We start from the raw sequence: 24,255 nt of genomic DNA, 5'->3' as shown, positions 1-24,255 counted from the left end.
GATGAAAGATGAACTTACAAATATAGAATTATGTACAAAAATTAATTGCATTCAAAAATAAAACAATGCAAAACTTTAGAGCCTACAAGTCCATTCAGTCCTACTTCCTGTTCAGTTAGTCACTCAGAAAAACCAAGTTTGTTTAGATTTGCAGGAGATAATGCAGCCTGCTTCTTGTTTACGTCACCTGAAAGGGAGAACAGGCGTTCTCATGGCACTACTGTAGGTGGTGTCGCAAGATATTTATGTGCCAGATGAATTAAAGATTAGTCCCTTCATGATGTCCCTTCATGCTTCAACTACCATTCCAGAGGACACGCGTCCAGGCTGACGACGGTTTCTACTCGATAACAATCCAAAGCAGTGCAGACTGACGCATGTTCATTTTCATTATCTGAGTCAGATGCCAACAGCAAAAGGTTGATTCTCTTTTTTGGTGGTTTGGGTTCTATAGTTTCCACTTCGGAGTGTTGCCCTTTTAAGACTTCTGAAAGCATGCTCCACACCTCTTCCCTCTCAGATTTTGGAAGGCACTTCAGATTCTTAAATCTTGGGTTGAGTGCTGTAGCAATCTTTAGAAATCTCACATTGGTATGTTCGTTGCATTTTGTCAAATCTGCAGTGAAAATGTTCTTAAAATGAACAACATGTGCTGGGTCATCATCCAAAACCTATAACATGAAATATATGGCAGAATGCGGGTAAAACAGAGCAGGAGACATACAATTCTCCCCCAAGGAGTTTGGTCACAAATTTAATTAATGATTTTTTTTTTTTTTAACAAGCATCCTCAGCATGAAAGCATGTCCTCTGAAATGGCAGCCAACACATGAAGGGGTATATGAATGTTTCACATATTTGGCACATAAATACTTTGCAATGCAGGCTACAGAAGTGCCATGCGAACAAACACCTGTTCTCACTTTCAGGTGACATTGTAAATAAGAAGCAGGCAGCATTATTTCCTGTAAATGTAAACAAACTTGTTTGTCTTAGCAACTGGCTGAACAAAAAGTAGGACTGAATGGACTTGTAGGCTCTAAAGTTTTACGTTATTTTGTTTTTTAATGCAATTATGTAAAAAACAAACAAAAATCCACATTTGTAAGTTGCACTTTCAAGATGAAATTGCACTACAGTACTTGTATGAGGGGAATTGAAAAATACTTTTTTTTGGTTAGTTTTACAGTGCTAATATTTATAATAAAAAATTATATAAGGTGAGCATTATACACTTTGTATTCTGTGTTCTAACTGAAATGAATGTAGAAAACATTCAAAAATATTTAATAAATTTCAATTGGTATTCTATTGTTCAACAGGGCGATTAAAACTGCCCGTAACCGCAATTAATTTTTTTTTAGTTAATCGCGTGAGTTAAATGAGTTAACTGCAATTTATCTATAGCCCTAGTTGCCCACTGCTAGTTTTCCAGTGACAACAAAGGAGGAGATCCATTAACAGGGGGGTGTTAAATGACCATTAATCAGCAGGGATAAGACATTTACAATGCTGCAAGAGGGCTGTGCAAACATCACACAATGGGGGATTGCTCAACTCTGTCACTCAGCAAAACCTACCAGGACATGTCTGTGTTAGTGTTTTCTAGGCACATGGACCGAAGAGATAAAATAGGGAACAGTGGCATCATGCTTTTACCTTTCTTCTCCTCAACCTATGCTGGAAGCAACAAGAATGCTGGGAAGACAAAGACTTGAAATGAGGAGAGTGGTCACTGCTTAAAGGGAAAGCCACTGTATTAAGAACTGTAACATACCTGCAACATCCAGAGGGGTGAGAAAAACTGCTTGATCTAAATACTGCTTAGTCTAGTAAGTGTTGAGATTTAGACTGTGTGTTTACCTTTTATCTTCTTTGGTAACCAACTCTGACCTTTTGTGCCTACCACTGATAATCTCTTAAAATCTCTGTCTGTGTAGTTAATAAATCTGTTTTATAATTGTACCTAAACAGTGTGTTTTGGCTGAAGTGCTTGGGAAATCTCAGCTCAATTTACAAAGGCTAAAGCAGGGGTAGGCAACCTATGGCATGTGTGCCAAAGGTGGCACGCGAGCTGATTTTCAGTGGCACTCACACTGCCTGGGTCCTGGCCACCGATCTGGGGGCTCTGCATTTTAATTTAATTTTAAATTAAACTTCTTGAACATTTTAAAAACCTTATTTACTTTACATACAACAATAGTTTAGTTATATATTATAGACTTATAGAAAGACACCTCCTAAAAACATTAAAACGAATTATTGCACGTAAAACCTTAAATTAGAGTGAATAAATGAAGACTTGGCACACCACTTCTGAAAGGTTGCCAACCCGTGGACTAGAGTCTCCTCTCTGCACTGAGGGAGGGGTGGACTGGATAATAAATTTACACAATTCAGGCTTCTGACCTAGGCAAGGTGGTATATTCCTGGGATGCAAGGCTCAGGAGATTTGTTGGTGCCTTTCTCTGTGTGACTCTGAGAGCATTCATGCAATGTAGCTGGGTGTGGGACTCCACATGCTGTTGTACTGAATTACAACAGCACCGGGAGGGTGTGCTGCTTGTCACAAGCAAAGCATTGTTAGCCCAGCCTGGAGAGTTAAGAGGGCACAGTGATCTCCCAATTCCAGGTTGTAACCTGAAATCCGAGTTTGGTCAATTCAAGGCAAGCTCTTCAATGTTATTTAAAAGGTGTCAATACACGTAATGTCTCTATTTACGCACAAGCAATCTATCCCAGCACCTTGGGATGAGTGCACAGAGAAAAGTGGGTCTAGATTTCAAAACTTCTTAAATCATGAGGTTAATGTTAATCATGACCATATAAGGTCCCTGTGGCAACTATAATGATTGCTTATATGGACATTATTAGAGAATTATGTTATTTTATATGTTCTAGGTTTTTTTCAAATGTAATTTTGAAGATAAAAATAAGGAGGATAACAATTTAAAAACTGTTAATCAATTCAATATTAATGCAATTTTGCATTTCCTAAAATGACAGCTGCAACTCCTACCAATTTGAAGTTTATTTTAATCATCTGTTTCAGTGCTTTGAATCCCCATTCTCCTTTTTCACCTTCAAGCTCCAAAACCTGAAATAGAAAAAAAGAATTCTTCATCAATAACCCAATGCTTATAAAGCTGACATGCAAGAGATTTTTTAAAAAAAAGAGCTAGTGTCTTTTTAAAAAATTAACGAAGGTAATAAAAAGAGGTCTGAAAGTTTTTTTTTGCTTGTTTTCTACCTTAGAAAGGTTTCAGAGAAGCAGCCGTGTTAGTCTGTATCCGCAAAAAGAACAGGAGTACTTGTGGCACCTTAGAGACTAACAAATTTATTTGAGCATAAGCTTTCGTGGGCTACAGTCCCACTTCATCAGATGCATGTAGTGGAAAATACAGTAGGAAGATAGATACATACACAGAGAACATGAAACAATGGGTGTTACCATAGACACTGTAAGGAGAGTGATCAGTTAAGGTGAGCTATTATCAGCAGGAGAGAAAAAGAACTGTTTGCAGTGGTAATGAAAATGGCCCATTTCCAGCAATTGACAAGGAGATGGGGGGGGGGAGGAAATAAGCATGGGGAAATAGTTTTACTTTGTGTAATGGGCCATTATTCAGGATCTTAACCAATCGTAATTCATTATGTAAGAGTAAAGAAAATGGTTTTTCAATTAAGAAAAGACAATTGGATATGGTCTCTACAGCTGACAGACAAGCTAACTGAATAAAAAATGTATTTAAAATTAGCAGTTATGCAAGGTTTAATAGTTTTGCAAAAATTAAAAAAAAAAAAATCAGTTGTGCCACTAAACAATGAACAATATATTTTCTCAGTATGGTATTTATAAATTTGTAAACAGTCTGGGAGTCAAGAAGTCTGATGAAAACTTATTACCATCTGTACTAATAAGTTACACTACTACGAAAAGTTTCTCTCAAAATTCCTGGAAACAACCTCATGTGGTAATATCAGCGGGAATTATTAATGCATCTTCAATATCAATACACCAATAACTTGAATCCAAGTAAATATTTTCATAGTAGATCAAATGTAATTGTGGGCTATGGCATCAACATAAACAAAAGGGAGAACATAAAACTAAAAACCTTCTGAAAACTGCTCAATGCTGCTTTGGGATCATCCTCCTTTAATGCTTTGGAATTGTAGTACTGATTTTCTAGATCCACATTTGGCTCAGAGTTACTATCTTCAGAGTATTCCTATAGTTTAGGAAAAAAAGGAAAAACAAAATGTTATCACTGAAAACTTATATTTTCAAAAAACTTTCATCAAACTTAGATTTCTCAACACACTGAAAAATAAAAACCAATTTTGGTTGATATGAAACCTGTCATCTTACTAGAGCATCACTAGAATTCAGCCACCTCTGGGGTGAAGGGAATCAACCTATTAGTACATTGATTTGCGGAGGAATGGGGATGGGGGTGGGACAGAGAGGAAAGGAGAGGATGTGGTTAGAAACTGTGGACAAGGCAAACTGCAATTCTTCTAAAAGGTTCTATAAGGAAAACATTAGGCATGATGATGACCCCTGCTGTTACTTTGCTGAGAAGCAGGAAATAATTGGGAGTGCAAGAGTTGCAGAAAGGAGGAAGTGAAGGAGTCTAGACACCGAACAATTTAATCTAAGGAATCACCCACAATGTGCAGTGGCAGACATGAAATTTTCTTTTTCTCCAATTATGCTATTTGCTTACTTTTTACACGCTATTCAATTTTTACTGATGACAATATGCTAATCAGTTTTACCTTCAGCTTCTTATGCACTAGCACAGGGGTAGGCAACCTATGGCACGGGTGCCAAAGGTGGCATGTGAGCTGATTTTCAGTGGCACTCACACTGCCCGGGTCCTGGCCACCGGTCCAGGGGGCTCTGCATTTTAATTTATTTTTAAATGAAGCTTCTTAAACATTTTATAAACCTTATTTACTTTACATAGAATCATAGGTTATTAGGATTGGAAGGGACCTCAAGAGATCATCTAGTCCAACCCCCTACTCAAAGCAGGACCAATCCCCAAATGGCCCCCTCAAGAACTGAACTCACAGCCCTAGGTTTAGCAGGCCAATGCTCAAACCACTGAGCTATCCCTCCTCCCCACAATACAACTACAACAATAGTTTAATTATATATTATAGACTTATAGAAAGAGACCTTCTAAAAACGTTAAAATGTATTACCGGCACACGAAACCTTAAATCAGAGTGAATAAATGTTGACTCGGCACACCACTTCTGAAAGGTTGCCAACTCCTGCACTAGCACAGTGCTCATGACAGTTACAAAATCAAACAAAAAAACTGATTTAAAAATATTATGCAAACATTTAATGTTATTTTAAAATTGCAATCCAACCTCTCCCAACACAGAGGTTAAATGCCGAGGATAAATTGCTTGACACTGTGTTTAAACCCTAATGACAGTCACCAGTACATTGCAGTGAGATGAACAATTCATTTTTTAATCCATTTTATTTTATTTGCAAAAATGTTGGACTTCTCTTCCCCAGCTGTAACTGCCTCAATCCCTTCCCCCATGCTTATTATATTGTTCACTACCATGTTACCAGTGTTAATGAAGTCCTTCAAAAGAAAAGGTGGAGGGAAACAAGGAAAAAACCAGGCAAAAGACAGAAGCTTAATATTTCTATATTCGGTTCTCTTTCCTAGAAACTCAAACTCTTTCAATGTATGCCTTTTAAAAAAAAAAATGGAGACTTCAGAACACTTACAATTAAGTTTTTAAATAGGGAAAGCAGCCACAGGTAAGTTACTAAAACTTACGGCCAGCCCAATTGTTATTAAATGTTTATATACAGCACTGAATAAATCCTTAAATCTTCTTACATTCCAGTTCATTTCTAATTAAAATAATTTTCTCCTAAGGGAATCATTGAAATGGATCACAGGGAAGTGTTCGATGTTACCACAGCTAGGTTTGTTTTTCTTCTCACTAAGTGAATTTTATTGCTTTGAGTACTATTAGTTTGACAGCTCTAGAAAATGAACTGCTCTATTTCTAGATCAAATATAAAGGTGTTGCTGTCAACTCAGAAAGCCCTAAACGGCTGGAAGTTCCTGCTTGAGGAACCGCCTCTCTCCTCATGCCATACAGCCACAGTGGAAGCACTTGACCTAGATCCTGCTCAATGTAAAAGAAAAGAACCTCATGGCAGAGCATTCCCTGTGAGAGGTCCTCTGCGCCAGAACAAGCTCCACCTGCCCCAGTCTGCAGTAGCTTTGGTCTTCTGACCTTCATGGCACACTGCAAGATGCATCTATCTGAATGGGCTGCTGCTGAGGATTACATGAGGGAAGACAATGGGGGGAGGATGTTTAATGTTTTAAAAGCAGATAAGTTCTGTTGGCTGTAAACTGCTGCTGAATTTTATTTTTGTAACTAACATTGGGGTGCCTAAAGTTCTGGACAGCCAATACCTTTTGTTATTGTTAAAAATCCAAATAAATATAACCACAGAACAAGTACAGCACGAGTAGCAAATGGCAGGCCAGCATGTAGTGTGTTCCTCAACCGTGACATACAGGGAACAAACACCACTAAGAGTGGGAACATGTTGGTCTTTGGTGTCAACTGTGGCAGTGAATTTTATGATATACTGAACAAATTCCTTTACTGACCATACATATTTTCTATTGTGTCTAGGTTTTTATACAGCACTCATCACCATAATATCTGAGCAACTTCCAATAGTGCATTAAGCAACTTGACAAGTGTTGCTTGTTCCCGGAAGAAGTAGTATCTTGTTTTGGTAGGGTTTTTAAATTATTTTTTAATATAAATAAAACTGTTGCTGTGTGTTTGCTAGAGAAGGCAAGATCAGAGAAATGTGCCTTACATGTAGGGCAGAAAACAGTAAGGGTTCTGATGGTCCTTAGTTCTTGGAAGAGTTAATTCCATAGTCTCACACCACCCCCAGAGAAAGGTCTGTCTCCCACATAGACAAGCTTTACTTTGCTGTGGAAGTTCCATTATGCCAGAGGAGCACATTTACATAGGGACTTCAATTTAGGGGAGAGAAGGAGATCAGAAGGAACTTTTCCCTCATCTAAAAGGTTGGGGTCTTTTTTTGGTGAAAATCCTGATATACAATTTTATTTATTCAAAATATTGCAATGTGAATTAACCTAGCTACATCCTGTGCAAGACACTCTGCACAGTATGTTCTCCATGTCTCCTGTTGTCATCTATGGGAAGGGTGTAAGTCAGATCCATTAAGAACTCATTAAGACTCACCCATGGCTTGCATGTGATATAATTCCAAGCAATAAGCATCTCATCGTACCCAGGTGCAGTGAGATTATGGAGCCACATAAATTGTCACAGAATAGTGATTTATTAAAATTTCAATAACTGTGCTAGATAATCTAAAATTTCATTTTAAAATAAATAAAGTCTTCAGCCCTCGTAACTGTGAATTAAACCTTAAAAATGTGACACAAATGTTAACTGATGCCAGAATATCTGCCTCAGTTTTTAGATAGCTGGAAACAAAAGTTCAGGCATGCAAATAACTAATGTCGATTTAAATGCCAACATTAACAATTTCAACACTGATCAATTAAGCACAATCATCATAATTTGTTAATTTTGGATGTATTGGCAAGGGTTGGGGTATGGTGTAGTGGAATGTCCAGTTGTTCTCAAAAGTTGGGTGGGGCATGAGAAATTCAAAACCGCCTCTTCAAATTTAAAATAACGATGAGATTACTTCCCTTCCCAATACTAACCTCTTTTGGATACCAAAACCCGAAACTTCTCTCTCACACTTCCAATCCCCACTGTGGCCTAACAACTTCTACAATTCAGTTACTTATAAATATAAAATTAAACTGCCCCACATTTAAAGTTCACTACATAAAATTAAAAAAAACTAAATAAACTGCACAACAGTGTATTAATTAGACTGGGCAGAGGTTGGGGAACATCAATCTTATATAATTCTGGAGTTTCTGTTGCAAAATTCAGGCCTAATGTCCTGCACAGGACAAAAAGCCTTCACTATAGCTTTAAAATCTTTAAAAATGCTCCTATGTGTCTTCTTTCAGCCAAGTGACACCTCAAAGAATAACCGATTGTCCTAAGAAAAATACAGATTCCCAGTGACTTCTTAACAGAATTAATCTTAACTCTTTCAGTATAATAAACAAAATCCAAACAGAAGGGAAATAGTGGTCTGAGCACACATATGCTGATGCTCTCAGACCTGCCCACCCACTCCCCCTTGCTCAGGAGGACGAGGGGACCATTTTAACATTGTCTAGCAATCAGAAAAACTGACAGAACTTTAAACAATGGAAACTGTTTTTTAAAGTTTAATTCTTTTTTAAAAAGTTTAAAGGTTGTTCAATCAGAAATCTGAATTTTCTGAAGTTAGCCAATTAAAAACAGGTTAAGTTGACCATGTTCCTCTGAAAGAAAGTATACTGACCCAATTCATCATGATGAAAATAAAAGCCCTATTTGGGGTTTAGTCTGACTAGGATGTAGTTCTTTCAAACAGCATTAATTTTATAAGTTAAATTACTATCTATTACTATAAACAGCCATTTTAAGAAAAGATCTTATTAAAGTTAGTGATTAAATTTTCAGAAAATTCATTTCACCTAGTAAACTCGAAAAAGTTAAGCTTCAGCTTCTAAAATTAACAGTGATAGCAAATGTGTGTGTTTTGGAAGAATGAAGCAGCACATGTAACTAATAAAAATTAAACTTATGCAAAAATTAATTTATATTTTATAAGAACCATAGTTTTACTAATCATTAATTTTTACAAAATTCTCATTTCTTTCCTCACCTAAAAGCTGTTGCTGAAGTTACAGCCTTTACAATCTGTAATTTAGTAAGATTTTGTTTGGACATATGCATAAAATATTATTTGGTACAAAAGCTATTAATTCTGCACTTTGGCTTTATTGTATATTGTTTTACTTAATGTATATAAAACAGATCACACTTTATAAAACTTTTTAACAAAAAAAAGATGTAGAGCAGTGGTTCTCAAACTGGGCCGCCGCTTGTTCAGAGAAAGCCCCTGGAGGGCCGGGCTGGTTTGTTTACCTGCCATGTCTGCAAGTTCAGCCGATCGTGGATCCCACTGGCTGTGGTTTGCTGCTCCAGGCCAATGGGGGCTGCAGGAAGGGCAGCCAGTGGAAGCCACAATCGGCTGAACCTGCGGACGTGGCAGGTAAACAAACAGGCCCAGATAAGCAAAGAAAGAAAAATGCTCCTTCAGAACCTAGAGTTTGATTAAGGATATTTTGACACACGATGTTGACAATTTGTGTTTAATGATTATAAAGCTTTAACTTTCTGAATCTCAGTGGCTACTGTCATTAAATAATTGTCTGACCCCCCCTCCCCCCAAAATTTCCTGCAATTGTGAAAACGTAATGAATAAAAACAGAAAAAAAAAATGCTTAACTCAGAATTTGTGCAACTGAAAATTTTAAAATCAATATAAAAATGCTTAAAAATAACCAGTCATCAAAATTATTAAAAAACCCTGACTTCTTCCAAACCTATTTATACTGGTTTCAATAAACGGTTCCCTACCTTTCATAACTGTTGTTCTTCCAGATGTGTTGCTCACGTCCACTGCATTCTAGGTGTGTGTGTGCAGACCCACGTGCACAGTCATTGGAGATTTTTGCCTTGGCAGTGGTGTAGGATCGGCTGTGGCGTCCCCTTGAGTGTCGTACTCATGCTATGGTATACTAGGGGCCACCGACCCTATGACCTCTCAGTTCCTTCTTGCCTTTCAACTGTGACAGAGGGGTAGGAAGGCAAGTAATGTAGCGGACATGATCAACACATCTCAAAGAACAACAGTTACGAAAGGTAGGTAACTGTTTTTTCTTCTTCCAGTGCTTGCTCATGTCAATTCCATTCTAGGTGACTCGCAAGCAGTATCCTTGGAGGTGGGCTTGGAGTTCACTGTCTAGGCAGGGGTTGTCAGTTATTTTTTTTCAAGGTCCAAATTTCTTGGTCAAAGGTATAGTCAAGGTTCAGCCTCCACAGAAAATAATAATAAAAAAATACCCCAACAATAATGATAAAAAGTAAATGAAAAGATTTCTTGGTCCATTCAAAAGCGTCTGGCAGTCCAGATTTGGCCCACGGTCCACTTATTGACTACCCCTGGTAGCAGCTTGCACTACTGCTCTAACAATGCCAGCATCATTCCAGGCCTGGTGGGTAAGTGCATAATGAGACATGACTGTGTGGACAGCTGACCAGGTGGCCGCCTAGAGATGTCCTGGATAGGCACTTGAGCTAGGAAAGCTGCAGAAGAGGCTTGCACCCTGGTTGAGTGGGTGGTGATAATCACCAGAGGTGACACCTTCACCGGATCGTAGCAGCAGTGATTGCAGGCAGTCATCCAAGACGAAATTCTTTGAGAGGACACTGAACGATCTTTCATCCTGTCGGCCACTGCAACAAACAACTGCGTCAACTTGCAGAATGGTTTGGTCCTTTCAACGAACAAGGCTAGCACCCTCCTGACGTCTAGGGAATGCAGCCTAAGCTCCTCTTCCGACTTATGTGGCTTTTGAAAAAAAGACAGGTAAGTAGATGTCCTCGCCTGTATGAAATTGAGAGATTACCTTGGGCAGGAAAGCTAGTGAGGCTACAGATGGATCTTGTCTTTGTAAAAGAGACTGTATGGAGTGGTTGCGAGGTAAGTGCCCTAATCTCAGAGACCAGCTGGGCAGATGTTATTGCAACCAAGAACGCAAATTTCCAGGAAAGGAGAAGGAGAGAGCAGAAAGCCAGAGGCTCGAAAGGGAGCCCAGTGAGCCACAACAACACAAGATTCAGGTCCCAGGGAGGGACGAGGTTCCTGACGTGCAGGCAGAAACGCTCGAGGCCCTTGAGAAACTGGCAGTCATGTCCCGGGTGAAAACCAACCTATCCTCACCAGTGGATGGAAGGTCGAGATAGCAGCCAAGCAGACCTTAATAGATGAAAGGGACAGGCCTTGGAACTTGAGATGCAGAAGGTAGTCCAAAGCTAACTGCGGCGAGGCCTGTTTGGGCCAAATGCCTTCATCCAAGGTCCAACAAGCGAACTGCTTCCATTTGGCTAGGTAGGTTGTTCTCGTGAAAGGCTTTCAGCTGCGCAATGGGACCTGTTGGACACTGGCTGAGCATTCCTGCTCCTCTGCATTTAAGTATGTAGCAGACAAGCTATCAGATATAGCACCACCAGGTTCGGATGCAGAAGACTGCCGTGGTTTTGGGACAGAAGGTCCAGCCTGAGTGGTAGCTGTAATGGAGCAGCCACCAAGAGGTCCAGAAGCATGCCGAACCAGTGCTGGTGCAGTCAAGCCTACGCTATGATGATCGCCTTCGCCCTATCCTGCTTTATCTTCATCAGGACCTGTGAAGCAATGGCACTGGGCGGAAGGCATACAACAGAGCCCCCTATCATGGGAATAGAAAAGCGTCCAACAGGGAGCCACTGTCAATCCCAGCAGAAAACGTGGCACTTCCTGGTCTGCCTGGACAAAAACAAGTCCACCTGGGGAGTCCCCCCACTTCTGGAAGATGATGCTGACCACTTTTGGATGGAGGGACCACTCATGGCGAGACGAGAAGATCCTGCTGAGGCGAACTGCCAAAGCGTTCCTGGCCCCTGGGAGATGTGCAGCTACGAGATGGATGCTGTGTTGTATACAGAAGTCCCAGAGCCTGAGGGCTTCTTGGCAAAGGGCAGATGATCTGCCTCCATTTTGCTTGCTGATATAGAACATAGCCACTATACTGTCCATCAGGACTTGGGCCACCGTGCTTTCTATGCGAGGTAGGAAGGCTTGGCGGGCCAGGTGAATCACTCTGAGCTCCCTGATGTCGTCTAGGGAGCAATCGAGACTCGATCAATGGCCTTGCATACTGACATCACCCACCCCAGGTCCAAGGTATCAGAGACAAGGGTCACTGATGGGGATGGAGCCATGAAAGGAACTCCCTCCAACACTGATGCAGGATTTAACCAGTGATGAGTTGGAGCCGGTTCGCGCAAACCAGCTGTTAAATTTTGAAGCAGTTTTAGAAGCACTTGTTAACCCGCTTCCCTATGGGCAGGGGGCGCTGTGGCTTTGATGGGCTCCAGCTGGGAAGTGTGTAATTATTCCTCCGGCCACCGGAGGCACTGCGCTGTGGGAGCCATGTGGGCTGCCGCCTGGCCCTGTTGCTGCTGCTGCTGCTCCCCTGATCCCTGGCCCTGGGGCTCCCGCTGCTGCCTGGTGGGATCTTGGGCTGCGTCCTGCTGCTCGGGCTGCTCTGAGACACTCTCCCCGTGAGTACCCGCACCCCTTTCCCACAGCCAGACCCTGCCGCACCCCCGGCCCTGTCTCCAGCCAGCCCAACACACCCCTGCCTCCAGCCAGCCCTGCACCCCCTTGCCCTGTCTGCAGCCAGCCCCTACCTCCATTCAGCCCCTGCCCTGCCTCCAGCCAACCCCGCATCCTCCATGTCTCCAGCCAACTCTGCATCTCCTGCCCTGCCCGCAGCCAGCCCCGCATCCGCTGCCTCCAGCCAGCCCTGCCCCACACCCGTCTGCAGATAACCCCATGTCCACTTGTGCCCTGTAGTTCCCAGGGTAGCTACCCTGCTTCAATGAGGGGGGCAGGGAGCAGCGGGAACCCACACATGTGCACACACCCCCAGGGAGTGGTGCGGACCCACACATGTTAATCACAGCTCATTTCTAGTTCAGCTCCTTTTTAATTTATTTATTTATTTTTTGTAAAAAAGAACTTCAGGTGGGCTTAACATACATCCATATTTTCCCAGACATGTCAGGCTTTTTGGTTCTTAAATCATCGTCTGGGAGGAATTTTTAAAATTTAAAAAATTTAAAAATTCCTCCCAGGAAAATATGGACGTATGGTAACCCTATTGGTACAAAAAATATATACTGTGGTACATCCCTTGAATCAGAACTTTTTATAGGGAACCGGTTGCTAAGATTCTGGCAGCTCATCACTAGATGCAACCTGAAGATATTACTTCAAGCACCTAGCGGTCCATGGTCATCTGAAACCAAGCCAACCAGAAGGGGCACAGGCGGCTGAGGAAAGAGCGGGAGGGTGGATCCTGGGAAGTGACTAGGACACCGTTCTAGAGCGCACTCTCAAAATATCTGCTTCTGGTCTCCTTGGTTCCTGGAAGGGCGAGGCTGGGCAGACAAAACGGGAAGATGACGGGTGTCATCACTTAGGACAGAGACAAGGAGTCTCTCTCACGTAAGTGCTCAGCCGGGAAGTCCTCCAAGACCTAGATTGGGGAGGCGGAGGACAGAATGGCTTCCTGGCCTGCTATTGGGTACGAAGGCCCAAGGAACGGAGAGTGGCATGGGAGTCTTTAAGGTCATGGAGCCTTGAGCTCAGAGAAGAGCACTGCCCCCTCAAATGGGAGGTCCTGAATGGTGGCCTGCATCTCCTGGAATAACCTAGAGGACTGCAGCCAGGAGCTGCGTCTCATGGCCACTTCTGAGGCAACCACCCTGCCCGCTGAGTCTGCAGCATCCCAGGCTATCTGAAGGGCCACTCTTTCCACTGCTATACCTTTGTCTACCAAAGCAGCAAACTCCTGAGCCTCCTTGAATTCGCTAAGGGAGTCCTACAGATTAAAAAGAACAGAAATAGTTGTGGCACCTTAAAGACTAACAAATTTATTTGAGCATAAGCTTTCATGGGCTATAGCCCACTTGATCAGATGCATAGACTGGAACATACAGCAAGAAGATATTTAGACATACAGAGAACATGAAAGGTGGAAGAAGCCATACCAACTGTAAGAGGCCAATCAATCAAGACAGGGGTCGGCAATCTTTCAGAAGTGGTGTGCCAAGTCTTCATTTATTCACCTCAAATTCAGGTTTCGCGTGCCGGTAATACATTTCAAAGGTTTTAGAAGGTCTCTTTCTATAAGTCTATAACATAACTAAACTATTGTTGTATGTAAAATAAATAAGGTTTTTAAAATGTTTAAGAAGCTTAATTTAAAATTAAATTAAAATGCAGAGGCCTCTGGAGCGGTGGCCAGGACCCCGGCAATGTGAGTGTCACTGAAAATCGGCACACGTGCCATAGGTTGCCTATCCCTGAATTAAGATGAGCTATCATCAGCAGGAGACAAGAAAAGAAAAAAAGAAAAAACTTTTGGCAACCGAGGGAATGTTTTCATCGGCCAGCTCCGACTTCCCATATAGATGGCGCCAGCGGCCGTTTAAACAGCCATAGTCATTCTGCACCATCTCAGCCTGTTGTTGAACTGCTCCTTGCCACTGTCAAGGCTCCCTGTGTAGGGTTTCATGAGCCATGGCATTAAAGGGTAAGCGGGGTCTCCAAGGATCACAGTGGGCATTTTAACTTCCCCTATGGTGATCTTTTCGTCTGGGAAAAGAGTCCCAGCTTGCAGCTTCCTGAACAGGCCAGTGTTCCGAAAGATGTGTGCGTCATGCACCTTTCCAGACCAGCCTGTGTTAATGTCAATGAAATGCCCACGGTGATCCACAAGCATCTGAAGAACCATAGAGAAATACCCCTTCCGATGAACGTACTTGGCGGCTAGGTGGGCTGGTGTCAGAATTGCAATATGCATCCCATCTATCGCCCCTCCGCAGTTAGGGAAACCCATTTGTCCAAAGCCAGCCACAATGTCATGCACGTTACCCAGAGTCACGATTCTTCTGAGCAGGATGCGATTAATGGCCCTGCAGACTTGCATCGACACAATTCCAACGGTCAACTTTCCAACTCCAAACTGGTTAGCAACTGATTGGTAGCTGTCTGGAGCTGCCAGCTTCCAGATTGCAATAGCCACCTGCTTCTCCACCAGCAGGGAGGCTCTCAATCTCATGAAAGTGGCTTTTCTCATCCGAAAGTTCTGCAGCCAAGGCTCGTCATCCCAGACTTGCAGGACAATGTGATCCCACCACTCAGTGCTTGTTTCTCGAGCTCAAAAGCGCCGTTCCGTAGTGGCGAGCATGTCCATGAATGCCACATGCAATCTCCTGTCGTATGCGTTACCTGAGCAGATATTATCGTCGGAATCCTCAGTGTTAGTTTGGATCTTAAGGAGTAACTCGACTGCCAAACGTGACGTGCTGGTGAGACTTGTCAGCATATTCCTCGGCAGTTCAGGCTCCAGGCCCACAGACCGAAAGGGAAGACAGAGCACACAGTACAAAAAACGTTGAAAGATGGCGCCAACAGTGGATGGAAGCACAGGGATTGCTGGGATGCGACCTGATGCATCACGGAGCGTTGGGACAGGACCCAGAATGCCCTGCACCTCTGCCCCTTCCCACAAGCCACAGTGCCAGAATGGGAAGAGGTGCTCTGTGGGATAGCTGCTCATAATGCATCGTTCCCAATGCCGCTGCAAATCTGCAAATGTGGCCACACCAGTGCACTTGCAGCTGTCAGTGTGGACAGACTGCAGCGCTTTCCTTTCTGCGCTCTACAAAGGCTGGTTTAACTCAAAGCGCTCTACATTTGCAAGTGTAGCCATGCCCAAAGATACCAACGAATGAGTGCAGCACTCAAGAGGTGCCACAGCCAACCCTATGGATATCATTAAGGCAAAAATCTCTGACGATTGCGCACGTGGGCATGCACACACCCTTGTCAGCTCAAATGGCAGACGTCTATGCCATGGTATAGATCCAAAGGTTTAATCGTGCTGGTACCCATATAGAGATCAATATAGTTCCACATGATTACATTTGTTTTTCTTTTTAAACTTAGGAAATTACACACAAACACACTACATTAAAAGAAAGTTAATTTTGCAAAGTCTAGCACTCACAAATTAAGAAATACCAGAATTAAAACTGTGCATCCAGCCTTAATCCAGACTCTTTAAGTGTATGCATTTGGATAGTCTTTAGTCACAGGATCACATACTATGTTCTCCAGAGGATCCCTGGCTCGGTCAACGCGTAGGACGGACAGCATTCAAGACATGAATCAAGGTTTTACATTGAAAGTGGCAGGAGACTTATGGGGGGGAAAAAAGGGATTATCTCCTGTTTAGGACAGCTGAATGCCATCCTGGGGAAATGGATTCTATCCCAGCCTGTGCCACAGAGTTAGTGTGTGATGGTAGGCAGATCACGCAAAACAACTTTCCACAGGTGGCCACTAATTGTGTTTTGCTCATTTTCTGAGTGCCTAATATGAGGGACCTGGGGCTTGATTTGTACAAGCACTTAACAATCACAACTGCTAATGAAGTTGATGGGAGCTGTATTCTGAACATATAAAATGATATAAAATGCTAAATACTCTGATCAAGTAAGTCAGATCCTATCTAGCCCAGACTGGTAGATGAACTCCAGCCGATGGGCACTCAAATTGGGTACCCAAAGCCAAACAATTTCTCAGTGCCTTAATTCCTTATCTTTAAAAAAGTGATACCACCATTTTGCCTCACCGGGATGTTGTGAAGATAAATCCCTTAACGTTCACAAAGCATTAAGAAACTATAGTGATGAGTCCCATAAAAAAGCCCATGTGGAAATTAATAATTCTGCATTCAGAGCAAGGTGTGCAGTAAATAAGGCATAATGAAGGAGGATAAAATAAAATATTGAATAGATACCCCTTTAGGGGGGACCGTCCATCCTGTGCCATGAATGAGGCAGTTTTCTTTGGAAATAATAGTACAGTAACCCCTCACTTAACATTGTAGTTATGTTTCTTAAAAATGCGATTTTAAGCAAAACGATGTTAAGTGAATCCAATTTCCCCATAAGAATTAATGTAAATGATGAGGTTAGCTTCCAGGGAAATTTTTTTCACCAGACAAAAGAGACACTCTCTATATACACACATACATACACACACACAATAAGTTTTAAACAAACAATTTAAAACTGGTACACAGTGATGATGATTGTGAAGCTTGGTTGAGGTTGAGGAGTCAGAAGGTGGGATATTTCCAGGGAATGTCTTACTGCTAAATGATGAACTAGCAATTGGCTGAGCCCTCAAGGGTTTACTCTCACACTCTATTCTACAAGGCAGCAGGAAAGGAGGGAGAGCAGACGGAGACACAGTGTGTGTTTGTGTTAGAGAGAGAGAGAGAGAGAGATGTGCATTTCCCCTTTAAGTATGAAGAATGGGGTCAGAAATACACTGCCTTGTTAATTAGATCAACAAGCTGAGACCTGACTGCAGCTGTAGCTGCCTGGAAGCTCCCTCTGTCATGTGTCCCCCTTGCTCTATGGAAGATGGGGTAAGTGGAATGCAGGAGTGGGGGGAGGCGGACACCCTGACAGCAGTCCCCCTCTTTTCCCCCCCAGCAAGCAGGAGTCCCAAGGAGCAGCTCCAAGACAGAGGGCAGGAGCAGCACATGGCAGTGGGAGGAGGGACAGCTTCAGCTGCTAGCTTGCTGGGCAGCTGCTGAACAGGAAACTTACAGGAGCAGGGAGCTGATGGGGGGCTCTTGGTCCACCCTGGTTCCAACCACCCACCAGCTAGCTCCACCGGGCTGCTCTTCCTGCAAACAGTGGACAAAGCAGGCGGCTGCCAAACAATGTTAGAAGCAAGCATTGTATAACTTTAAACAAGCGTGTTCCCTAATTGATCAGCAATGTAACAATGAAACAATGGTCAACCGGGACGACTTTAAATGAGGAGTTACTGTATGTGATTATGTAATTAAAACTATCATAATGCATATAAACAAGGGGGCCAAATTAAGGTCACAAGAGTCATCTTTATTCTGGCTCTTCCTAATTTAGGAGTGCATGACTTTACAACTACTTTTAATGTAGGGTTTTTTAAATTAAATACATATGTTTAAAATCATGGCAATAATGAAGACTAAAGACTGGGACATCTAAAATGTTAATTATTTTCTATAAAAAGGAGTTGGCAAATCCATTCAACCACTTGCCAATACAAAGTAGGCAACTTTCCCTGGCTATTGGGATATTTAACCATCAGTTTCAGTAGAATTTAAGCATTCATTTTCAAACAAAATATAGCTCTTATGTTTACAAAGACAGCACTGCCGTTCTGAATCTATGTGAAGACAGCCTGAAACAAAAAGGATGTGACTGCTTATCTCCAAATCTTGGCCACAGTGCACAGCCTGTGGAAAAGGAATCCCTACGGCCAAAGGACACCTCCCTCATACCTGGGACAACCCTTGACACATGTGGACTTGTGGCTTCCCTATTTGGGTGTAAAAAACTGGCAGACCTGTGTACTGGCAGTCTCATTGACCCTTCTATGAAATTCCAGATGTACACCAGCACATAGAGAACCATCATAGGACTTTGCTCTGAAGCATAAGGCTGTATGTTGTCCAAACAGGCCCCTGGAATCCTTACAGGAGATGTGTACTACTCTGGTGCTTGAATTCACATTGAACCACATTAGATACTCTTGAACTAAGCATGGTCCTAGGAAACCAAATGTGTGACACTCTTGCAAAAGGCTCCAAGAAAATGAAGAAACTTTATTTCTTAATATACCTATCCTTAACATTTATGCACTTTCATATTGCAGGACACAATGTTTTCTTTAGCACTGCCCTATAAGACTGGGTGATTTTATAGTATGGGCTGAACAGGAAAGGACAATGGGTTAAGTAGACTGTAGGTGTATTAGCTGATTGCTGCATATTGATTGTAAATAATCCTTTCCCAGTGGAATTTCTTCCCCGTCATGTTGATAGCAACCCTCTCCTTCACCTCAGAAGTAAAATACCAGACAACACAATGCAGATCTAGAGCTTATTTTAAAAAGATTCCTATAAAGACATTTACAGATGAACAGCACTGACTCACCCAGTATGAGCACGTCTATCCCCAGTGAGAAGTCAGAGTCAAGACTGAAGCAAAGTTAAACAGAGTGTAACTCTAAAGAGCATCTGCTAACACTTAGTCATCATAAAACCCATGTCTACACGCAGGCTGTTATAAAGCTCAATCATATCATATAAGTGAAATTAGCAGCCAAGATCATAACAGCCTATAGCAGTGCAATGTAGTATAACAAAATTAAAAGGGACACTGTCAACTTTATATATTATACATACATACACACACACACACACACACACACACACACACACACACTACAGCTACTTTAAAACTCAGTTTTTGAAAGACTAGATTTTAAGATGGTTTCTTTAAAAAAAATCCCCATAAATTTGTTTTAAAATTTGTATATGGATTTCATTGCAAGGATTAGTACAGCCTCACTTTTAACAAGATCATATTTTTGTTTCCCCCTTCTTTCTGGGGAAGAATGGCAGTCCTTCCTTTAAACATTTTGCCCCAAAACTCAAAAGTTTTAATGTTTCCATTAGGTTTAATGAAAACTAAATTTCATTTCAAGACACATAGTTTAAACAAACATGGCAAGAAAAAACCAACAGAGTTTCCTGTGGCACCTTATAGACTAACATATGTTTTACAGATCCAGACTAACACAGCTATCCCTCTGACACATGGCAAGAAAGACAGCTTTACTAGATCAGTGGTAAAGGGGTTCAATTAGCGAACTGAGAACACAAAACAGATTTCTGGTAACAGTACTAGAGAAAGAATTTCCCTGTGAAAATGAACTTTTTTGCAAAATCCAGGAAAGTCTTGGTAATATGCATACAGCAAATAACTGCGTTAGGTATGAAGAGCACTTGACACACCATGCAGTTAGAGTTATTTGGTACAATCTGACGCAAGTACAACGATATTGTATTGTATGGAGTAAATGAGAATTTAATTCAGTATCCTACTCCTCAAACAAACATCTGATTCCAAGACCAATATTTTAAGGCCTAGACAATAATAAATAAAAATAACAAAATGTTTTTAATCCATTAGGTACCCATACATGAATAACCATGAAGTCCTAGATATCTGGACAGCATTTGAATATCTATATCCTAGACAGCAGAAGGCACTTTTATTATAAGACTGTGTCCTGCTTTGAAGCATACTAACAAATTAATCATTTCTCACACACACGCACACCACTTTCATTACCACTTTCATTCCTGGACTTCATGGGTGGATTTCAGGTAGAACATACCAATTAGATACCATATGTCACTATTCAAGAACAAGATGCTGTTATGAAACTGAGTGTCAAGAAACAGGGTTCTAGGTCTTGTTGGATACCTGGAATACTCCAGGAAAAAGGCAAAGGAATATGGAGTACTGAATCTGTTTCCTGATAAACTCTCCCTTTTCTTTAGTATTTTTGTCTCTCTTCAACATTCAAATAAAAAAAATGTATCATACAAAATAAATCTTTAATGCAATATAGCCTAATTGCCCAAACAGATTTGGCTATCCTGCCCCCCAAATTTTAAAAGTGAACGTAGGGTTCCAGATATCATCATCTGCCTATAGTGTTCTCTATTTATTAAAAAAAACCAAACAAGCCCCCACAGATGTGTTATAAGCACTACCAATGTAAGTTTCGCACATGGCAATGTCATTGTGCATGGAAAGATCACTCCCGGACAAGGATAAAGTTCAGTCTCCATGTCTAGTCTAAACCAACTGCCAAAAAGGAGGGCAGTTGTGATTCTTCCTGTCCCTTCCTCTCCCCCGCAACATGGGCAACTCTTTACTAGGAACTGGACTGAGACCACTGATTAATTTCAAACAAGGAACCAAACAACATCAAGGCAGACTTTGAGAGGACTTAAGATTTAATGCTTTCCATAGTGACAAGTAACTATAGTCTTATTTACTGAATCATAAAATGGAATAATACATGTTATCAATCAAAGCTAGCACTGCATGTTACTAGTAAATTCCAAAACTAGGTTTATCCTTCCATAAATAGAATTAAAATTCTTTGCAGATATAAAGACTTTCAAACAGATATAAATACAACTTTATATATAGAAAATTTGACTATTAAGACAATGAAAAGCTAAACACAAATAGCAAACTATGATTTTATGATATTACAAAATGGTAACCCCTTAGCTGAGTATCACAATAATTATCATAATAATATTACCAGCTTGATAAAAAACTCAAGATGGGACACTTGGAAGAAGCAGATATTTTGGAATATACATACTCCAGTTCTAGGAAAGTGCACACCATTTTGATACATCAGAGATTAGAGTTAGGGGAATCACATCTTTATACCCTATATACGGTTAGGATTAAGTCAAAATGTGTTAAGGAAGGTGTAACTGTTCTATTTTTTACAGTCTGTTAAAAGTATTGGCACCTCAAACAAGTTACTCACTTCACATTACTTCTTTGGCCTAGTAAACACTGATTTCTCCACTCACCCAAGCCAGGTCTACACTATAAACTTACATCAGTATAACTATATCGCTCAGGGGTATGAAATATCCACAGCCTGAGTGATGGTTACACTGACCTAACCCCTGCTGTAGACAGCACTATGCCGACAGAAGCACTTCTCCCATCAAAATATCTACCACCACTCACAGAGATGGATTAACTACACCAATGGAAGAAGCTCTCCCATCAGCATTGTAGCTTCTTCACTGAAGAGCTACAGTGTTTTAGACTTAGACAGCAGTCAGTCTGAGGGCAGGTCTTTCTCTTTCTACCCTTCCAAAATACTCTCCATAGTTCAGAATTTCCTGTTTACTTCTAGTGCTTCGTTTGTCTGAATCTCTTGTCGTACTTCCACTCTTCAAGACCTCCTTCTACACATGCATCTGAAGAAGTGGGATTTTTACCCACCAAAGCTTATGCCCAAATAAATCTGTTAGTCTTTAAGGTGCCACCTGACTCCTTGTTGTTTTTGTGGATACAGACTAATACAGCTACCCCTCTGATACCTTCTATACCAGTCTTTAATTTGAGTTTGGGAATCACTGGCCCCGTCCTCTTACCCCAGTTTAATTTCAACAGAGTTTCTACTATTTTACACCAATATGGTGGGAGAACCAAGTCCCATGTTTAGAAAAAGTACATTTAACTAATTTCTAACATAGTCTACATCTACACAGTAATAGCAAAACTAGAACACATTTGAAAACATTGTTCTTGCATCTCATGACCTCATCCACGCTGATCAGCCCACGCATGCAAGAAATTAATTTAACTGGAGTAATGTTTATACCTGTACTTGATTAAAACTCTGTCCTTCCACCTGTAAGCCAAAATTGCATCTAAAAACCTTTTTACTCCAATTCAACAATAATGTGTCCTGTTATGCATTATATTCTAAAAAAGAGAACTGTACTAACACAAAAACACCCAATACTTAGTTAAAACAATATCTAGTTTCAGTGTGTTTTAAGTAGTCTTGGCAGAATTCAATTTTTTTTAATAAATTTGATAAATATCAACATTCATTCTTAAGCTTTTTAAAAGATTTTTATTGACTCAAATTTTCACAAAATTATGAGGGAAATTATGGGGGATGTTAGAAATTTATTTAATGACAGTAGACATTGAGATTCAAAAAAGTAAACTTTTGTAAACTGTTACATTGTCAACATCATGCCAAAATAAATAAAGTAAATATCCTTAAATCTACAAATCAGACCTGTTTTTACTATTCATTCATTAGTCCATTTGTAACAAGCCTAATTCAGAAGTTTAAATCACTGGATTTTTACTCTAAGTTCTCAAACAGCATTTTTCTTATTTTGCCTACTTGTAAATTTCAATTATTATTGATGGCAATAGTTTGTCAGTTTGTGCATGTATTGCAACAACATTTATCAATAAAAACTGAATCCTTCCAAGCCTTGTTTTAAAGGAAAGGTCTGAGAAGGGGTGGCCAGTGATCTGATGTTGAAAATGTTCTTTTGAAAGTAAATTTTGTGAATATTTGTAGTCAGCCATGGGAATAAGAATTCAGAGAACTTCTTTCTGTGACTAACCAGGAAGCATACTAAAGCAAGAAACAGCAGTTACTTCTCCCAGCACACTGGCAGCCAATAAAGCGTAAAATTCAGACTTAACATAAGGTAAAATTCAACTGCAGCCAGTGGAGTTGCACTGACTTATACCAGGCCTACATTTGGGACACTGCACTTTTAAAAAAAATTTGGAAAGTTTTATTAAACTCTCAAAAACACAAGTTGTATATCTTGACACGCATACAGAATGATTTGGTATTTTATTCTGTAATATGGACAAAATATTTCAAATTAGAATCTGTTCTGATAAACCTGTTTATGAAAAATGGCTGCCACAAATTGACCCACAGTATCTTTTTGAATATTCTGATAAGTACAATTTCCATTTTATAATTTATATAATTAAACTCAATTTCATTTAAAAACATGTTTCTAAAATAATTTGTTTTCATATTTAGGAGGTAAGTGAAAGGCTAGAAAGACAATGTCTATATGTCAACCAGTATCTCAATTAAAAATATATGCATAAGACTAGACTGGAAATTTTAGATGTCAATCATGCACATATCCCAGATCACAAGGAAAACTGATGAGAAGCAATACTGAACAAAAAAGTTAAATTTTAAGAACTTACTCTAAATACTAAGGAATACTACAAGACTTACTACAGTACATAGAGATTCTTCTAACAAACTGAGATTTTAGGGTTGTATTTATAAAATTAAACAGTAAATAAAATGCAGTTCTAGTTTACACTAAGTGAAATACACATCCCAGAAATATCTTTGGAATACAGAATACTTAACTCTTTTAAAAAAAAAAAAAGGCTCAGTGTTACCATTCTGCCCAGAATTTAGAAAATCAAAGGCATAGAAAATATTGAATTAAGATTGATTAGACAACGCAGCAAATGTATTTTTGGTCCAAACATTACTTCTCAATACAATTGAGTCTTCCCTCTTACAAATGTTTTTATTCCTGACATTTGCTTTTAACACTTTCAAAAATATCACTATGAAGCCAGATAGCCCTACTACACACAAATTGCCCCACACAAATTAATTCCTATTTTTAAATACAAATATTTTATTGTCCAGCTGAGAACACAAGGACAAAAGAGAACGAAAACAAAACACTGCTAACAAAACCACACGAATTATAAAAGCAGACCCTAATTCTACCTCGACAGCAGGGAAGTTAAAAGCAGTGGTATATTGCACCTGATGTGGTGTGTGTAACAGGCAGATGTGTCTCCCAGCTCCTCCTGCTATTCCCCCCTGCCCCTTAGTCTGATCCTAGAACATGATTACAAACCTCCCCCAAGAACCTCCTCCCAACCCAGGAATAATGTATCCCTTTACTT

The 24,255-nt window shown here is 40.5% G+C and overlaps 1 protein-coding gene across 2 annotated transcripts in view; it reads right to left on the bottom strand.

The window, feature by feature from the left end:
• The window catches only part of COPS2 (COP9 signalosome subunit 2), a 40,690-nt gene that overhangs the window by 15,956 nt on the left and 479 nt on the right, over positions 1–24,255 (bottom strand). For both annotated transcript variants that reach the window (XM_030577659.1, XM_030577660.1), the window contains exons 2-3: positions 4,119–4,232; positions 3,020–3,097 (exon numbers count right to left, since the gene is read on the bottom strand). In XM_030577659.1, the coding sequence (XP_030433519.1) occupies positions 3,020–3,097; positions 4,119–4,232 (192 nt within the window). The remainder of the gene's footprint in view (positions 1–3,019; positions 3,098–4,118; positions 4,233–24,255) is intronic.

This window comes from Gopherus evgoodei, chromosome 10 (genome assembly GCF_007399415.2).
Source record: "Gopherus evgoodei ecotype Sinaloan lineage chromosome 10, rGopEvg1_v1.p, whole genome shotgun sequence".
Taxonomy (NCBI): domain Eukaryota; kingdom Metazoa; phylum Chordata; order Testudines; family Testudinidae; genus Gopherus; species Gopherus evgoodei.
The sequence above is the reverse complement of the archived record's forward strand: the minus strand, read 5'-3'. Positions and strand labels throughout refer to the sequence as shown.